This window comes from Schistocerca gregaria, chromosome 7 (genome assembly GCF_023897955.1).
Source record: "Schistocerca gregaria isolate iqSchGreg1 chromosome 7, iqSchGreg1.2, whole genome shotgun sequence".
Taxonomy (NCBI): Eukaryota; Metazoa; Arthropoda; class Insecta; order Orthoptera; family Acrididae; genus Schistocerca; species Schistocerca gregaria.
This window is the reverse complement of record NC_064926.1, coordinates 106,550,036-106,569,184: the sequence shown is the minus strand read 5'-3', so window position 1 is coordinate 106,569,184 and position 19,149 is coordinate 106,550,036. Positions and strand designations below refer to the sequence as shown.

At 42.5% G+C, this 19,149-nt stretch overlaps 1 protein-coding gene across 2 annotated transcripts in view; it reads left to right on the top strand.

The window, feature by feature from the left end:
• Window positions 1-19,149, top strand: part of LOC126281662 (1-phosphatidylinositol 4,5-bisphosphate phosphodiesterase-like) — a 465,757-nt gene that overhangs the window by 384,693 nt on the left and 61,915 nt on the right. For both annotated transcript variants that reach the window (XM_049980809.1, XM_049980810.1), the window contains exon 19: window positions 15,420-15,597. In XM_049980809.1, the coding sequence (XP_049836766.1) occupies window positions 15,420-15,597 (178 nt within the window). The remainder of the gene's footprint in view (window positions 1-15,419; window positions 15,598-19,149) is intronic.

Genomic DNA, 19,149 nt, shown 5'->3' with positions numbered 1-19,149 from the left:
CGTAGCATATTACACACACACACAAAACATTACATGACTCGAGTTTAGATTGGAAAGTATGAAAGACATTAAGTACACAGCAAAGCAAACAAACATTGAATTAAAGTACTCTCTCCAAAATTCATCTTTTCATAGAATTTGTTGGAATAAAGCATCATAAAATATGATGTTGGCAGATAAATATAGTGACCTTAGATCCTATCAGGGATTTAGCTTTCATTTTTATTTAGTAGTTGCAGTCGAAGTAAGATGCTATGTGATAGAGTACGATATTGCACTCCCCCCTCACAGCCCCTGTCCTTACGCTGAAAACTTGGGTATGGGAAGAGATTGATCTGTAGCATAGCCCAAACTCTGGGTTAGTTCATATCAGTAAATGTTGTAGCCTTCCCCAATATGGGAACTACAAGTTGCCCCTTCCTGTGATCAGGACATTAACTCTGAGTATGCCTTATATCTCCCATTTTATTAGGTTGCTAAAATCAACAAATCTGTTTTTCCATAATGAGATTTTCACTCTGCAGCGGAGTGTGCGCTGATATGAAACTTCCTGGCAGATTAAAACTGTGTGCCCGACCGAGACTCGAACTCAGGACCTTTGCCTTTGGCGGGCAAGTGCTCTACCATCTGAGCTACCGAAGCACGACTCATGCCCGGTACTCACAGCTTTACTTCTGCCACTCTGACAGAGCGATTGAACTTGAGTTGTCATGATTTCTTCTTCTTTCTTTGTTCTTCCCAAATTCTCTTCATACGTTCACTGCGTTTTCTCTTGCATTCTTCCGACCAGCTTTTTCCCGTTCTGTTCTCCGTATGTTCTTATTTTAGTGTGAGTTTCTTTATAATGTTTCAAAACTGTTCTCTATTGTTTATGTTGTCGTGTGTGATCCCCAGTTCTTTAATGTCTTCTTCTTCTTCTTCAGAAATCCACTTTGTCTTTTTTTTACTCTTGTTTACTGTCTCAAAGATTTGTATTGTGAGCCTGCCTTTATTCATCGTGATGATATGTCCATAAAATTTCATCCTTCTCTTTCTAATGGTGTCTGTTGTTGTTTTTATGTCTTTGTAAATCTCTCTAGTTGGCCTCTTCATCCAAATTCCTTCCCGAAACACTGGTCCATATATTTTCCTCAGACTATTTCTTTCCTGCTTTTCAATCTCTCTGATCTTTATATGACCATGAATCACTGTAGCTTATGCAGCATGAAGTGCTTCTGGTAGGACTACTGTGTTGTAATGTCTTAGTTTCGCATTGACAGAAACAGATTTCTTATTATAGTGATTCCAAGTGAGCATATTAGCTTTTTGTAATCTGGTGTTTCTATCTTTATTGGCTATTGAGTTCAGTTCTGATGGTTGGATTATCTCTCCCAGACATCTGAAGTGGGCAACTTGCGACACTTTCCTGTGTTGAGTAGTAATGGGGAGATTATCTACAGGTTTGTTTTCCATATACTGTGCTTTCTCGTAGGAGATTTGTACCTCTTTCTGTGAGATTTCGTATAGTTTTTCCAATTCAAGTTTGGCTTCCTCTCTATTATTCGTTAGAATGGCAAGAACATTCGCCAAAGCCAGACACTTCATCCTAATTCTCTGGTCTTTTTTAATCCTGAGCTGAATTCCTTTTATTTCCTTTTCTCATGTCCTCACAATTTTTTCCAGAACCATGTGAAACAGAAGGGGGGACATCCCATCTCCTTGGCAAACACCAGTATGGATATGAAATCCTTCTGATGTTTCTCCCATGAATTTAACTTTGGAGGTTGTATCTGTTAATGCCTGTTGAATAATTGACCTTGTATTTCCTGTCAAGCCAGCTGAAGTGGCCGAGCGGTTCTAGGCACTTCAGTCTGGAACTGCGCGACTGCTACGGTCGCAGGTTCGAATCCTGCTTCGGGCATGGATGTGTGTGATTTCCTTAGGTTAAATAGGTTTAAGTAGTTCTAAGTTCTAGGGGATTGATGACCTCAGATGTTACGTTCCATAGTGCTCAGAGCCATTTGGACCATCCTGAACTCCTCTAATGTCTGAAATAATATTTATCTATCTATTGAATTGTAAACCTTCTTTAAAATCGACAAAAGTTGTCACATTACATCTTCTCATGTACCACAGTACATCTTCTCATTTGCAAAATTGTTTTTAAGTTCCATATCTGTTCGATGCAAGATCAACCTTTGTGAAACCCTGCCTGATACTCCCCTATTAACTGGTCCACTTGATTTTCTAGTCTGCTTAATAGGGAGTTTGAAAGAATTTTGTGTATTACAGTGAGCAGTGAAATTACCCTGTAATTATTTGGATCAGTTTTCGCACCTTTTTTGTGGAGAGGGGGAATTAATGCACATTTCGGCTCTGCAGGTATTTGTTCAGTTTCCCAAATATTTTATATAATTCTGTGGATTGCTTGTGTGAGATTATTGTCATTTAATTTCCATACTTCTGCTATGATTCCGTCTTCCCTTGGAGACTTGTTGTTCTTCAAATGATTGATTATTCCCTTTACCTCTTTAAGTGATGGTGGATTTGAATCAGGATTGGATGTGGGGTTTCTGAAATCTAGTTGTTCTTTCAGAGGCTCGCATTTGCAAAGTGAATGAAAATATTTAGCTAAAATTTGACAGTTCTTTTTAGGGTTGATTTCCAGTGATCCATCAGGCCAGCGAAAGCAAAGATTAGGTGAATGATATCTTGTTAGGTTTGCTTTGAAAATTTTGTAAAAATTTCTGGTGTTGTTCTTGATAAATTCTTGTTCAATTTATTTAAGCTGTCTTGTTCAATTTATTTAATCTGGCCTATATCATATCTACAGTTTTCTCTTCATATTGCCTTGGATGAACTATTCTGTATTTTCAAAAATTCCTGCCATTTTTCTGTAGTTTTGTTGCTACTGAAAGTTTTCCAAGGTTGTATTCTTTCTTCTATTGCTTGATAGCATGCACTGCTGCACCATCTGTGTTTTCTCTTTCTTGGGGTTTCTCAAATTTCATAGTGTTTTGTGTTAGTAGAAGAGCCAACACCGTGTTATGAGTGGAGGCCAAAATGCCTGCGTTTTCACTCATGCAGGCTGGCGAGAAGAGGGAAGAACTATACTGACGTGAAGTCTGGAACATGAGAAGGAATGAGTATTCAGAGAGCGGACATAATTAGTTTGATACTTAACTTTAATCCATTAATGATGAACATCGCTCTTGACGGTACATGAGTCACAATATTATCTGTTCAGAAAACGTTCTTGAAGATTGTCTTATAGTAACTGAATATGGCGCCTTGCTAGGTCGTAGCAAATGACGTAGCTGAATATTATGCTAAACTGTCGTCTCTGCAAATGAGAGCATATGTAGACAGTGAATCATCGCTAGCAAAGTTGGCTGTACAACTGGGGCGAGTGCTAGAGAGTCTCTCTAGACTAGACCTGCCATGTGGCGGCGCTTGTGCAATCACTGATAGTGGCGACACGCGAGTCCAATGTATACTAACGGACCGCAGCTGATTTAAAGGCTACCACCTAGCAAGTGTGGTGTCTGGCAGTGACACCACATAGTGTTTTTCAGTGCTTCTGCAAGTTCCTTCCAGTTTGTTGCATTTGATTGCCCAATTTCCTGGAGAATTTCCCTCTTGTTAAGTTTAAGGTATTCTGGATCAATTCTACCTGTTTTGCTCATTGGTAGTTTCTTTCTGTTAGGTTGAATTCTAATCTTTATTTGCAGCAGGTGGTGGTCTGACTCAAAAAATCCTTTTCTTGTCATACGTTGAGTATTTCTTTGGTATTCTTATTAGATATGGCAACATGGTCTATCTGAAATTCAGCCAAAGTTGAATTTGGTGATTTCCATGTTGTAAGTTTGTTTACAGGTTTAAGGAATTGTGTAGATATGATTTTAAGATCAAAATTTTCACAGAAGTTTAGCAGTCTCTCACCGTTTTTATTTGTTCTCTTGTGAGCTGTATGAATTCCCGGGCATGTCATAAAAGAAGAGGAGAAAATGCGGCACCTGTGTGGCGTCATGGATTCTGTTGTTGATCCATTCATTATCAACGTAGCAGATGACAGTTCCAAAATGGAAATGTACTTCTTGGTTTCGGACAAGGAAGGAGCTAAGTGATTAGCAGACAATTGATTGCATCTAATACCTTCAGTGGCTTCAGTATTCAACAATAAGATGAAATCCCTGCATTATGCTTTTGCATCAAACATAGCCCTGCTCTGGAAAATTATCCTGTGTTTAGTGTAGGAATTTTCATCACTCTTGTTTGTAATTAGAAAACTATTTTACGTGAGAACAAGAGCATTTTAAGCTACCTGTCTGGTCACCTAAGAAGCATGCTGGAGATTTTCTGAATATTATTTCATTCTCTTTAAAAATTAAATAACATTTGAAGCTAAATTGCTTCCCTGCTCATCATGTTTTATGTCTGAACTGCAACTGCACACATCGTTACAGGTTACTTGGACCAGCTGACTGGTCAGTGTTGTCCAAGTTAAATGTGCCAGCAAAGCTGTTGTCCTGAATTATCACTCAGTCTGTGTGCATGTAACACAGCATTTAAAATGTATCCTTATCATCATACTTAACTGTACTGGAAAGAGCTTGGCTTTCACTCCCCTTGAAACAAAACCCAATAAGATTCAAGGTGGAAGAATACAGTGCAATGTTTACATCAGATTTATTCTTATGATAAACACAGTATAGTCTGAGTGATATCAAATTTCTTTCTATCATAGTAGTACTGCTCTATATTGTAGTCCAGTTTAAAGTATTGGCATCTGACAGGGAACTGACTGGACTAATCCCACCAGCACTACATCAAAGGTTCTGTAGTGGCATTGTTGTCAGCTTCCACTTTGTTCTCAGGTCTGTTATTCAAAATATGACATGCCTGTGAATTATTGAAAAAGAAACTTAACTGAATTTTAAAATTTTGCCTATTTCAAGAAAATTAATTAAAATCAGGAACAAATTATCAATCAGAGGTATTGTAGACGTCTACACAGTTCGTGAATTTCAGAATTTATACATTATATTTGAAGGATATAGACACTTTAAACGTATACTTGTTATGAGTTAAATATTTATGCAATGCCAGACAACACTTTAGAATGATCCGTTATCAAGTAAGTTGTTTTGATAATCATGGAAAAATCATTCCTACACAACCATCTGTTTCACCTGGTCCTCCTCTCTGATGGTTCTATCCACATCTCTGTCCACTTTAAACCCACCAACCACCAATAGCGCCTGCAGTTTGACAGCTGCCATTCCTTCCAAAACAAAAAATCCCTCCCATGCTGCATGGCCACCATGGTATCATGTATCTGCAGTGACAAGTACTCCTTTGCCAAGTATGCTGAAGGTCTACCAAGGCCGCCACAGACAGGCACTATACTTCAGACCTGGTCTGTAAACAGATATCTTGTGCCATTTCCCCACACTCTCCCAGCTATCCCATCATCCCCAAGACCAGCTACAAAGGAGAGCCCTCTTTGTCACCCATTACCAACGAAGACCAGAAAATCTGAACCACATCTTTTGTCAGGGCTTTGATTACGTATTGTCATGCCCCGAAATGAGAGACGTCCTATCCAGGAACCTTCCCACCCCTCCTAAAGTGGTGTTCCATCACCCACACAACCTCCACCATGCCCTAGTCCAAGCCTATGCCACTCCCAATCCCAACCCTTTGTCATAAGGATCATATCCCTGTGAAAGACCCAGGTGCAAGATCTGCCCATTCCACCCACCCAGCACTTTCTGATCCAGTCCTGTCACAGGTTTATCCTACTCCATTAGGTGCTGGGCCACCTGTGAAAGTCGCCATGTCATTTACCAGCTCCACTGTAATCATTGCACAGCTTTTTACATTGGTAGGACTACCAACCTGCTTTCCACCATGAGGAACAGCCACCAGCAAACTCTGGCCAAGAGCAAAGTAAACCACCTTATGGCACAACATGCAGCTGAACATAACACACATTTCAATGGCTGCTTCACAATGTGGGTTATGTTTGTGTCCCCTCACCACCTCCTCCATTTTCATGTTCCTACACCATCATTGTGTCCTGCCCTCTGCCAATGCATCCACCCATCTTTCCCCTTCCATGGTCCTCTCCTTTTCCACCCTCCATCCCCTGTCCATCTCCATCTCCCTGCCTCCCAATACTGTGCCTAGCAGACTTGTCATGCCTCCACATTTTCCCCACTTGTCATGCCTCCACATTTTCCCTGCATGCTCCAGCAGACAGTTATCTTCTCTCCCTCTGCTGCTGCCCCACCTTTAGTTTTCTACTTTCATCCAACACTGCAGTTGATTTCTGGAGGTGTTGAAAATGGTCTTCATGTGTGCATGAATTGAGCTTGCTGGAGATGGCAGTTGTATGTTCATGAGATGCACTTGCTTTTGTGTGTGTGTGTGTGTGTGTGTGTGTGTGTGTGTGTGTGTGTGAGTGTGAGTGAGTGAGTGCACACGCACGTGCCTGCGCACATATGTTTGGTTTCTTTTCTGAAGAAGACTTTGGCCAAAAGCTAAATGTGTAACCGACTTTTTGTTTTGCCTGTCAGCTACTCAACTTGTCATCTTTATAGTGAGTATCAATTCATGAAACTACTTTCAGACTATTTTTCTACTTCTCCACTCTCAAATTACATTTGAGCATAATGAATGTTGTGGTTGGCAGGAGAGCCAACCGTATGGTTAAAGGAGGTCAAAATGCACGCGTTTTAGCTCACGCAGTCTGTCGTGAGGTCTGGAACATGACAAGGGAATTAGAATTGAGAGAAATGGACATAGCTGGTGGAATACTTAACTTTAATCCATTAATGAAGAATGTCACTCTTTATGGTACATGATTCACAATATCAATAGTACGGATACTGGCACCTTGCTAGGTCGTAGCAAATAACGTAGCTGAAGGCTATGGTAACTATCGTCTCGGCAAATGAGAGCGTAGAAGTCAGTGAACCATCACTAGCAAAGTCGGCTGTACAACTGGGCTGAGTGCTAGGAAGTCTCTCTCTAGACCTGCCGTGTGGCGGCTCTCAGTCTGCAGTCCGACGTATACTACCGGACCACGGGCGATTTAAAGGCTACCACCTAGCAAGTGTGGTGTCTGGCGGTGACACCACATTCCTCCCCCGCAAATTGGCGTACGGTTGTGGCATAAGGCTTCCGCCCGCCGTGGGGAGGACCGCATGTTGACGTATGCGATGAGGTGGGGAGCCTAACAACAGGCGAGGCAGTGCCACCCGCACCCTGCCCTTCGGACCGCGGGGAGCTAGGAAACGCCTGAAAACCTGCTCCAGGGTGCACGCCAACATGCGGTGTATGCACCCTTAGAGAGACAGGAGGGGCCGAAGGGTCGATCTCCATCGGGCCAGGGCACCCGATGGCTGAAGACGACATACGGTCCGGAGCGGGCAAGAGTTCCATGTCAGAGGACAACTGGTCACGGGAAGCGATCGGCGGCGCGTGACCCAGGGAGGTGCCCGACAGCTGCAGCAGTGTGTCCACTGCGGGCGTCGCCGGCGGGAGAACAGGCGGCGGCGGCGGTTGCGGCGGCTCGTCGCCATGAGGCAAAATGGAAGGCAGTGTTGGTAACACCTGGGGCTGAGGCAAGCCAGTAGATGGGTCCCCAGGGCGCTGGCGGGATGGCATTGTCACTGAAAGCAGACGGCGAGAGGCAGATCCCGTGCGACGACAGAGGCGCAGCTGATTGAGATGCCGACGCACCTCACCAGAGGCTCCCAAAACCAGATACATAGCTCGTCCAAGGCAGCGAAGAATGCTCCCTTCAAGCCAACGCCGTGAACCTCGGTAGTGGCGATAGTAGACAACGTCGCCTGGAGCAAAACCAGGTGTCTGCCGCTGCACAGGAACCTGATGCGGCGGATGCAGCAAAGACATCAAGGTTTGATGAGGGCGACCGTGGAGCAACTCAGCAGGCGCGCGACCATTTCGGGGCTGAGAGCGATATGAGGACAAAAAGAGCAATAACACGTCCTCCCGAGAATGTGACTCTTTCAACTTCAACATCTGTGACTTGAAAGTCCGGACCAATCATTCAGTGGCACCATTTGACTGTGGCGAAAACGGCGTGGACGGCAGATGTTGAATACCATTGGCCCTGCAGAATGACTGAAATTCTGCTGACATGAATTGTGGGCCTTTGTCGGAAACAATAGTCTGTGGAAGACCTTCAATGCAAAAGATTGCAGACAACACTTGGATGGTGGCAGACGATGTCGTGGAAGACATCCGGACAACAAAAGGAAAATTACTGTATGAATCTACCACAACCAACCATCGAGCATTCCAGAATGGATCAGCAAAATTGATGTGTAAGCGTTGCCAGGGGGAAGTGGCTTTTGGCCATGCAAAGAATTTCCGCGGTGGTGCTGATTGTTGTTCGGCACACACCATGCAAGAAGAGCACATATTTGTAATCGCGGCATCGATTCCGAACCAAGTACAGTGTTGACGAGCAAATTGTTTCGTTCTCACTATACCCCAATGTCCTTGGTGGAGAAGCCGTAAGACAGAGGACTGTAACGAAGATGGTACCACAACCCTGGACTGGTCATTATCAGAACGCAACAGCAAAACACCACGTCGTACAAAAAGTCTCTACTTGTGAGCAAAAAATCGGCGAACCAACGGGTCCCCGATCAGCGACTTTGACAAGGGCCATTGTGTAGCAGCAAAACGCAGAACAGGAGCAAGGACAGGGTCAGCAGCTGTGGCTGTAGCTACACGACGAAAATCAATCGGAAACGATTTGACCACGTCATCGGTTTCTGCATAAATGAACATGCAAGCAAGTTTGGAGGAATCAAATGCCCTATCCTCAGCAACAGGCAAGCAGGACAACGCATCAGCATTTCCATGCTTAGAAGTAGACCGATACAAGATATCGTAGCGGTACTGCGAGAGTAAAATAGACCAGCGAATGTATTTCTGCGCTGTACGTGGAGGTACAGGCTTGGTTGGATGAAAAAGCGATGTCAAAGGTTAGTGGTCTGTGATTATGGTAAAGTGACGACCATACAAGAAATCATGAAACTTTGTAGCACCAAATACGAGAGCCAATGCTTCTTTCTCGATCTGTGAATAATTTCTTTGCGCAGACGAGAGCAATTTGGACACAAAGGCAATAGGGCAATCGTGCGATGCATCTTTGTGCGCAAGCACAGCACCGATCCCGAAATCCGATGCATCCACCATCAAGAAGAGGGGCAGTTGGGGATTGAATGGCGTAAGGCAAGTATTGTAAAGCAACGTCGATTTCAACTGGTGAAAGGCGCATTCGCATTCCGTCGTCCAGACGAACGGAACACCCTTACGGCGTAAGCGATGAAGCGGAGCTGAAATGGAAGAGGCGTGTAGTATATAACGTCAATAATAATTAATTTTTCCCAGCACACTCTGTAGCTGCTTCAAATTCTGTGCCAAAGGCAAGTCTCGTATGGCATGGAGGTGCGTTGGACTGGGATGTATGCCTTGGGCATTGATTACATGTCTCAGGTATGGCAAGTCCCCAGCAAAAAACACACATTTGACCTTTCGCAAGCAAAGACCATTTTGTCGCAAGACCTGAAATAATGTTCTGAGATTGGCCAAATGTTCTTCTTCCATCTTTCCAGAGATCACAATATCGTCCAGATAATTTGCTGCAGTAGGGACCGACGCACAAACAGTTTGTAGATGTTGCTGAAACAATGCAGGGGCGGATGCACACCCGAATGGCAGTTGTTTCAATCGATACAAACCAAGATGGGTGTTAACCACCAAAACGCACTGGGATTCTTTGTCCACCGGTATTTGCAAGTACGCATCTGCTAGGTCCAACTTCGAAAAATATTTACCCAGGCACAGTTTGTCAAAAAGATCTTCCGGGCGGGGTAAAGGAAAAGTTGCAATCACTAGTTGTGGATTCACTGTTGCCTTGAAGTCCACACCAAGTCTCAACTTTCCGGAAGGTTTTGGCAAAATGACTAAGGATGATGCCCAGAGAGAAGCCTGCACACGGTCAATTACACCTTGTGATTCCAAATCGTGTAACATTTTTGTGACCTCATCACGCAATGCGTGGGGAACGTTGCGTGTTCTGAAAAATTTTGGTTGCGCGTTTACTTTCAGTTCCTAATGTGTTTTATAGTTCTTAGCACAACCGAGTCCAGGGGCAAAAATGTCTGCAAATTCTTCACATAGACAAGAAACACCATCTGAAGGCACAGTCTGGTTCACTGATAGGACCTGATTTGCTATAGACAAGTTAAACAAATGAAATAAATCGAAACCAAACAAGTTCACTGCAGAAGAAGAACGAAGGACGTAAAATGACACAAGTTTTGTTTGTCCTTTGTATGTTGCAAGAAGGCTACACTGTCCTAACACAGGGATCTTTTGTCCTGAATAGCTACGTAATTTAACATTTGCGGCGCGCAACGGAGGTGTGCCCAGCAGCTTGTAAGTGTCTTGATTGATCAGTGAAACTGCAGCTCCTGTATCGAGCTGGAATGGTATCACTTTGCACACTATTTTTGGGATGAACACAGTCACTGTTAGAGAGACTGGCACTGAATGGAGTGGACTGAACTACATGAATTTCCATGGGCGAAGTTTCGCGAGCCTGAGTATCCTTGGTTCGATTCCGATTCCGGCACGAAGCAAAGGGCCTGGAATGGTTTTCAGCTTCCACTCTGAGCTTTTTCTGGCAAACACTCTGAACATGTCTTTTTTTATTACAATAAAAGCAAATAGCTTGACGTGACGGGCAATTCTCACGCAAATGTTTAGTAGCACACCGCGGGCATGATCTGATCACTGCATTTGCTTGCCGGCGCGGCACACGTGGCTGAGAGCCTGGCGGCAGGGGCACGGCCGGGCACGAGGCCTATTTACTGTTCTGTGCACCTTGCTCGGCAGGCTGGTTAACCTTGCACACAGCTGGCGAAGTTTCAAATGATTCCTGAGCAAAGTCAAGTGTGTCCTGCTGATCCAATATGTCCATCACTTGTTGAAGGGAGGGATTGACTAGTTTCAAAATCTGTTCCCTTATACGAACATCAGAAACGTTCTGTGCAATTGCATCACGTACCATAGTATCTGAATAAGGGAGTCCACATTGACACTCAAAAGCACAATCTCTAGTAAGGCCTTGCAAGGTTGCAACCCACTCCCGATTAGTCTGACGTTTTGTACGAAAGAAGGTATACCTTTTCGCAACTACATTGACTGATTCTTTGAAATATGCATCTAATGCAGACAAAATTTCTTCGTAGGACACAGTTGCTACGCCACGTTGGGGAAATAATTTGACTATCACATGGTACGTATGTACCCCGGCGGAGGAAAGGAGGAAAGGCTGCCGCTTGTTACCTTGAATTCTGTAGGCGCCAAGATGGAATCCAAATTGGCGTGACCACTCCGTCCAGCTTTCCAGTGCAGCATCAAAAGGTCAAAAAGTGGCTTCAGCAGCGTGTTGTGGCTGCGTTAGCGGTGAAGCGGCTACAGCCGCATCGTTTTGCATCGCACGTTGACCCTGGACGAGCTGTTCAAGGGCATCCAGTAAGGCCTGCGTCTGCTGATTCTGTAAGCGATAAAATTCGGACAGTATATCTGGAGATTGTGGCGAAGCCATTACACAAGTAAATCAGGGCAGTTTAGAAAAGAACACCTAGACTCTCGTCGCCAATGTTGTGGTTGGCAGGAGAGCCAACCGTATGGTTAAAGGAGGCCGAAATGCAGGTGTTTTAGCTCACGCAGGCTGGCGTGAGGTCTGGAACATGACAAGGGAATTAGAATTGAGAAAAACGGACGTAGCTGGTGGAATACTTAACTTTAATCCATTAATGAAGAACATCGCTCTTTATGGTACATGATTCACAATATCAATAGTACGGATACTGGCGCCTTGCTAGGTCGTAGCAAATAACGTAGCTGAAGGCTATGCTAAATATCGTCTCGGCAAATGAGTGCGTAGAAGTCAGTGAACCATCGCTAGCAAAGTCAGCTGTACAACTGGGCTGAGTGCTAGGAAGTCTCTTGCCAGACCTGCCGTGTGGCAGCGCTCAGTCTGCAATCACTGATAGTGGTGACACGCGGGTCCGATGTATACTACCGGACCGCGGCCGATTTAAAGTCTACCACCTAGCAAGTGTGGTGTCTGGTGGTGACACCACAATGAATATGTAAATCTTTCATTACAATACTTGATTTCTCTTATTTTATTGTGATGGTAATTTCACCATTTGTAAGGGGGTGTGAATAAATAAAGGTGGTTATTATTAAACTTTCAGTACATGAGCTAGTGTAGATGAAAAACTATATACCGTATGGATATCTAACTTTATAGGAACGATGTTCAGACTTGGTGCTCCAGGGTTTGCTTTGTTAGTAGTTACTGGACTGGCACAGTGATGTAAGATTGAAACATAGGCATCACTGTACACTACAGATGCAGACAGTCAACATGGATCTGGACAAGGTGAGAAGGGTTTTGGTCATAAAATGGTCTTGATATTCTTTGCAAGTATTGATGCATTAGTGGAATATTGAAAGGTCCTGTTTCCTCACCAGTGTTGTCTCAGTTTGAATTAACTGGAGATTTGGGAATTTCTCCTGAGAGAGGCTGATGGACAATTGTACCACAAATTGTTGGAGAAGTTACTGTTGCCATGGCTAAGAATGCTGTATGAAATGTGTGATTTTAAAGCACTGCACGAGCTTTGTGACTACAGCTGAATATTCCATGGCCCATCGTTTGAAAAGTGTTGCGAACAACTGTGAAATGGTATCTCTAGTGCGGTCCCAGGCTGTTTTGCATGCAGATAATGTGACATTGAGTGTTGTTTATAATATGGAACATAAACATGGTACACAATTAACAAGTGTTACCCTCTCCTGTGAAAAGTAAAATGTGTTTCTTTCAATGGATTACTTATTTCTCTTACACGTACCCTTACAAATGTTTTCACAAAGCTTCACTGCTCTATGAGTTTTCATGGGGGTCCTCTCGTCTTCACACATTGACGGTAAACCTTCTGAGGCTGTTAGGCTGCATCATATTACTTTTCAAAAGTTGATAAACTCTGTGTTTTGTCTATTCTGCTGCGATCTACTTTGGGATTCTTCTGGTGTTCCCAGCTGGCTTAACACTGTTACTTTCCTTTGAAAATGATATTTATGCACTTTTTTTCCAGAAGTCAGACTACGGTTTTCATACTGCTATTAGTGGGCAATCATGATTGGGTAAATATTGACAGCAGGTAATGAGACAAGAAGAATATCATCAAAATATTATTGCTGTTGTGCTGCTGAGGTGTCTTCCTGATAGTAGTCAACATTTGCTAAATAATTTGACTGGGTATTTCTTCTCTGATGGTGGATAGCCATGACAAGCAACAGGCTTCTGACTTCTTGTGTGGAGGTTCCAAGGAGAATGAACATTGCTAGACCACATTTGTCAACATCATATGGCTACTGGCATGATGGTTTGGGATGTGATTAGGTGCACAACAGAATCATTTCTGGTTCACATATCTGGTAATTTGGACAGTGGCCATTGCATGTCTGTGTTAAGGCCGGCGGCTGGGGCCCATCTTCAGCATGTGTGTAACATTATGTTTAAACAAGGTAAAGCAAGGCCCATGTTTCCCTGACTTACTGTGATACAAAGGGAATTCAACTGTTGTTGTGGCTGGCATGTTCTCCAGATCTCTCAACTAGTGAAACTTCAGGTAATAAATTCCCAGAAGACTGGCATGCCACCACTCGCCAGCCACTACAATTGATGAATTTTGGCACAGAGCTAAGCAGCATGGAATAACATACCTATCTCTCTCGTCCAAGCTCAACTTGGGTTGATGACCAGAAGGTTTAGAGCTGTTGTTGCTGTCTGAGGTGGCACCATGTGTACACCCAAACCAACTAAAAGTTTAGCAATTTATTCTTCACAATGTACTGTATATGCATAGTAAATTTCTTTTATTTGCTATCCTTCTTGGTGTCACAATTTTAAGTGCCAGCAGTGAATATACACTGGTTGACATAAAAAGTAAAGTACCCAGAATACATTGTTGGATATTAGTGTTACTTTGTACAATACTCACCATGGATGGGTATGTAAATGGTGAGAATTGCAATGCTCTGTGACTGGTGGCACAGCCACCAGAGTGCATTAGTTGTTTTTGTGTTGTTATCAGTCCTGATAGGATACATAAGGGGTGTGAACAGCATCAGATGTTGAGTTGAGTGATCACTATGAAGGACATGTAGATGTCATGTGTTCATGTGAGACAGCATTATCAGCACCTTACAGAGTGGGAAAGGGCCCTCATTGGGCGTCTCCATTTGTACAGTTGGTTGAATCATGAAATATCCAGATTTATTGAGCATTTAGATTTGACAGAAGTCCCATATTTCACTGCCTAGGAATTTTTGAGCAGGCATACTCACTATCAAGCTTCCAGCCAATCACATCAGGCCACCAAAAAGGAGAATTGCCATACTGTGCACCAAGCACATTCTAACTCATTGACATCTGTGTTTGCCGTCTGGGAACAAGTAATTGACTCCCTGCAACATTCTGTGTCATTCCACACCATTGGTTGGAGACTAGTAGCATGCAGACCAGGGAATCACTGTCCTATGTGTTGGCTGCCAGGACACAAACACCTGTTTGAATTGGTGGCGTAACCGGGAAGCACGGACTGCCGTTGAATGGCATTACATTGTCTTCAGCAATACATCAATTCTCTACTGACATGGATGACCATCATCTCTGAGGATAGTGGTGACCTGGGGAGAGGTTCCATTGTTGCGGGAAAGCACAATGGTGGTACTCCTGGTGTCTCGGTGTGCACAGAGATTGGGATATGACTTCAGGTCATAGCTGGGAATTCTGATGACACAATAGCACGTCAAAGACATCCTGCATCCCTGTGTGTTACCTCTCGTGTGACAGTACTGTAGCACCATTTTCAACAGGACAATGCTTGTCCACACTTGGTATGAGTCTATATGAACTGTCTGCATAGTGTTAAGGTACTCTTGTGGCCAGCAAGATCCCAGATCTTTACCCAATGAACACTTGTGGAATCAGCCTGGTGGTCAACTCTATTCCAGTCCAGTATATCAAGGACCATTTACAACAGCTGTGTACCAGCTTGCCTCAGGAGAGGATACAGTGGCTTAATGACACTGTTCTCGACTGAAACAGTGTGTGCATCCAGGCCGCACGTTGTGTTATACATCATACTCATAAGTGCACTCATACTGTCACATTCTTTGCAAATTTTACTTGATTTTTTAATCACTGTTATAACATGAAGCTTTACTTTGTTTCCTCTTCCCTGACTTTTTAGTCAGGCAGCATTTTTATAAAATCATGCACTTAACTTATGGGAACAATTTCTTAACAGAGGAGATGGAGTTTGATGCAATCACACTAGACTCATTACGAGCTGAGAAAGTCTACCAGAAGTCTGCACGACGGCAGCAGAAGGAGCTGGAGGCATTGCATAGGCGGCAGCACCGGGACAGCCTCGCTGCCCAGAGTGAACAGTGTGCTGCCATTGAGGAGCTCACAAAGGGCCGCAGGTGAGTTGCATACCAGTCTACATATACATACAAACTCTGCAGACCACTATGAAATGCATCACACAGAGTACATCTCATTTTGACGGATGTTGGAGATTCTTCCTGTTCCATTCACATATGAAATGTGCAAAGTATGACTACTTAAATTCCTCTTCATATACTACAGTTAATCTGATTTTGCCTTGTGGTCCTTAGCAAAACATATGATGTTATAATACATTCCTAGATTACTCACATAATAATTTGTAAGTTGGCTTTTACAGGATAACTGCCATCTATCTTAAAGGGTTTGCCAGATCAGTTTTTTCAGCATAGATTATTTTGCAATTTCCCTTCCAATCCCAGTTTGTACAAGATTCATTGTCACAGCTTTTTTTCGCCATACCTGCACCAATGCTACTCATTGCTGTTCTGTCCCTGTCTTGTTGTTTGTGTATTGTAAAATAAAAATAAACATCCCTCTCCACTGAAAAGTGTTCTGATCTACAGGATGCTCCTCTTTGCACTCTAACATACTTCAAACCATCTGATACAGGTGTTTTTCTTTGTCGTAATATAGTCAGTTACTGACTGCAAGTTTACTGTGGGCTGAGTCCAAGTATGTATATGTAAGATTAAAACAGTGGAGCAGATTGGAAGTTGAACTTGGATCCTTTGCATTTTATGGGCAAGTGCTCTAGCAACTGATCTACCCAAGTGTGACTCATGGCCCATTCTCACAGATTTACTTTTGGCAGCTCCCAAACTTCATTTGTCTTTCTTCCAGTTGTGCAAGTTTTGCAAGCTATACAGGAGAAATTCTGTGAATTTGGAAGTAAATCTGTGAGGGTGGGTCATGAGTCATGCTTGGCTGGCTTGAGTGGTGAAGTGCTAGCCTGCAAAATGCAAAGGGCCCAGGTTTGACCCCCAGTCTTGGACAAAGTTTTAATTTGACAGGAAGTTTCAAATCCTTGTACACTCTACTGCAAAATGAAAATTCATTTTGGATATTTGCTATTTTATGTGCAGAGAAAACCATTCTAAGATTTTTAAGTCAAACTGGTGACTCACATCTATTAATCAGACTACATTATCATTTACTGTGTCCTTCACAAAAGGTCCAGCTGTTTCATTTGCCCTCTTTCTACCAATACAACCACCAAAATGGTTTATGAGTATGACATCATTGGACAACCATGCCTCCATCCTTGCTACCTTCACTGTTTTCCTTTCCCTGTTGCTTCATAACCTGGGTTGTGAGTAACTAAATCCACTTTCCCTTCTTCCCTTTCTTTCCCCTCTCTCCTCCCTGATGAAGGAACATTTATTCCGAAAGCTAGGAACTTAAATTTTCTGTTGTTTTTTGTGTTTCTATCAGCTGTACTGAGCTGAGGTAAGTACTGGCCAGCCCCTCTATCTCTTTGTTAGTAATTGTTTGACATCATTATATTGCACTTCTTTATAAAACAAGGGTGCCTGTCTATCAAAAAACTCTTCTTTTTCTGCATATGCTGTTGCATCTGTTGGTGCATACCAGTTATAAACATTTTATGCTCCTATACATCTTACCAACTTGCAGGGGCCTTTCATGAGCAACCTCACAACTATAAGCATTCTTTATGTACTTAGTGTACAGAGCTGTGGACACTACAGCATTTGCTTTTTATCCTTACTTACTCCATTAAAAATGTATGGAACCCCCTTCTTTCAATTGCCTCTTCTCTTTTTTCATTCCACTAAACACCACAATACCCATCTTATAGTCTCTTTCTTCTATGCACTTGAAGACTTTATGATGCCATATACTGTTGCCTCATATGTTCCATAAACCTTGTAATAATTTTCCACTTCTATACATACATAGATACTCTGCTGACTGCAGTGAAATGCATGGAAGTGAACTTAGCATGGTGCCTTGTGTTAGGGGTCATTACCATTCCACTTATGTGTGCAGTGCAGGAATAGTGATCACTTAAAAACTTCTTTGAGCACTGTAATTGGTCTAATCCTGTCTCCACAGTCCATGCAGGAGTGATATGCAGGGGGTAGGACTGTTCCTAGGTTTCTCATTTGAAGCTGCTCTTTGAAACTTTGTAAGAAGCATCCACAGCATAAGTATCTACCATATCAATTCTGCAGCATCTCTGTGACAGTTTGCTAAATCTGTTACCATTGATCCTGTCATTATTTGTATATCTTCATTACCCCGGTTAGTCTTATTTGGTACTTCTCCAGCACTGTAGGCTGGCTTGCATGGGTGTTTAGTAATCAATCTCCTTTATAAACTGATTACATTTCCCCAGAGCCCACCAATGAGCTCAAGTCTATGACCTGATGTACCTGTGTCTGAGCCTATGTGATCATATCTTTTAAGAGCTGTTTCACATACAGTAACACTCAAAAGTATTTTGACAACATAAAATTCATTATTATTTCTCTTAAAATAAAAAACTATTGGACAGTGTCTTGAGTATAGTGAAGAGCAGTATAACTATGACTATTTGAAGGTGTCAGATTGTGACTCACTTGTTTACACTTTGTGCTACTGGATGAATCTGACTTTCAATGAGCTTAAAAGTATTTTGACACACAGTTTGATCCATGAATTCATGGCTGCTACTTGCTTCTTAGTTCTAATTCATACGTACAGTGATTATTTCAATAATCCAAAATGTAAGGAGTATTCCAATGGCTTTAGAAACACCATGAAAAATGCACTAAAGCAAGGACTGAAACAAACCGAAGTTGCTCATATTTTTAAGGTGTCTAATCAGCTCATTAATACATGGAAAAAACATGTATAATAAACAAAAGACTGTCGAAAATAAGCCTCGCAATAGACATCTAAAAAAAGGTCTCCTAAAGTTGATCATATCATTAAAAAGTTATCAACAAGTGATGTTCACAAGTCAGCTCTAATAATACAAGAAAACTGAAAGAAAAATATAACGTCAACATTTGCATTTCCACTGTCAAATGATGCTTGAAACTCTTTGGAGTACATGGACAAAAACTAATGAAAAAGCCTTTAGTATCTACGAAGAACAGGAAGGCCCGACTTGCATTCATAAAACGACACAGATCATGGACAAGTTCAGACTGCTCTAAAATTCTGTGGAGTGACAAGAGCAAACTTCATTTAATGTATCTGATGGTATCAAATATTTTCAACGTCATGTAAATAGACAATGTGACTTTTGGTACCAGATTCCCATGGTCAAATATGGAGGTGGCATTGTGATGGTTTGGAGATGTTTTTCACGCTCTGGAGTTGGACCGTTAGTTCGAATTGAAGGTAATATGCATCCGTTTGTGTATGAAAAAGTATTGAAGACTCAAATACTACCAGACACTAAACACCACACACCAGCTGGATGGTATTTTCAACAAGATAACCACATAAGCACATGTCCAAGCATATTAGTAATTTTTCAAAATGCAAAAAAATCAAGGTTTCAGAGAGGCCAAGTCAAAGTTTGGATTTGAATTCTATAGAATATCATAGGGAGGAGTTGAACTGTAGTATAAGAATAAAAAATTATTCAAGCAAAGATGCCTTTTTTTTAAGCTCTC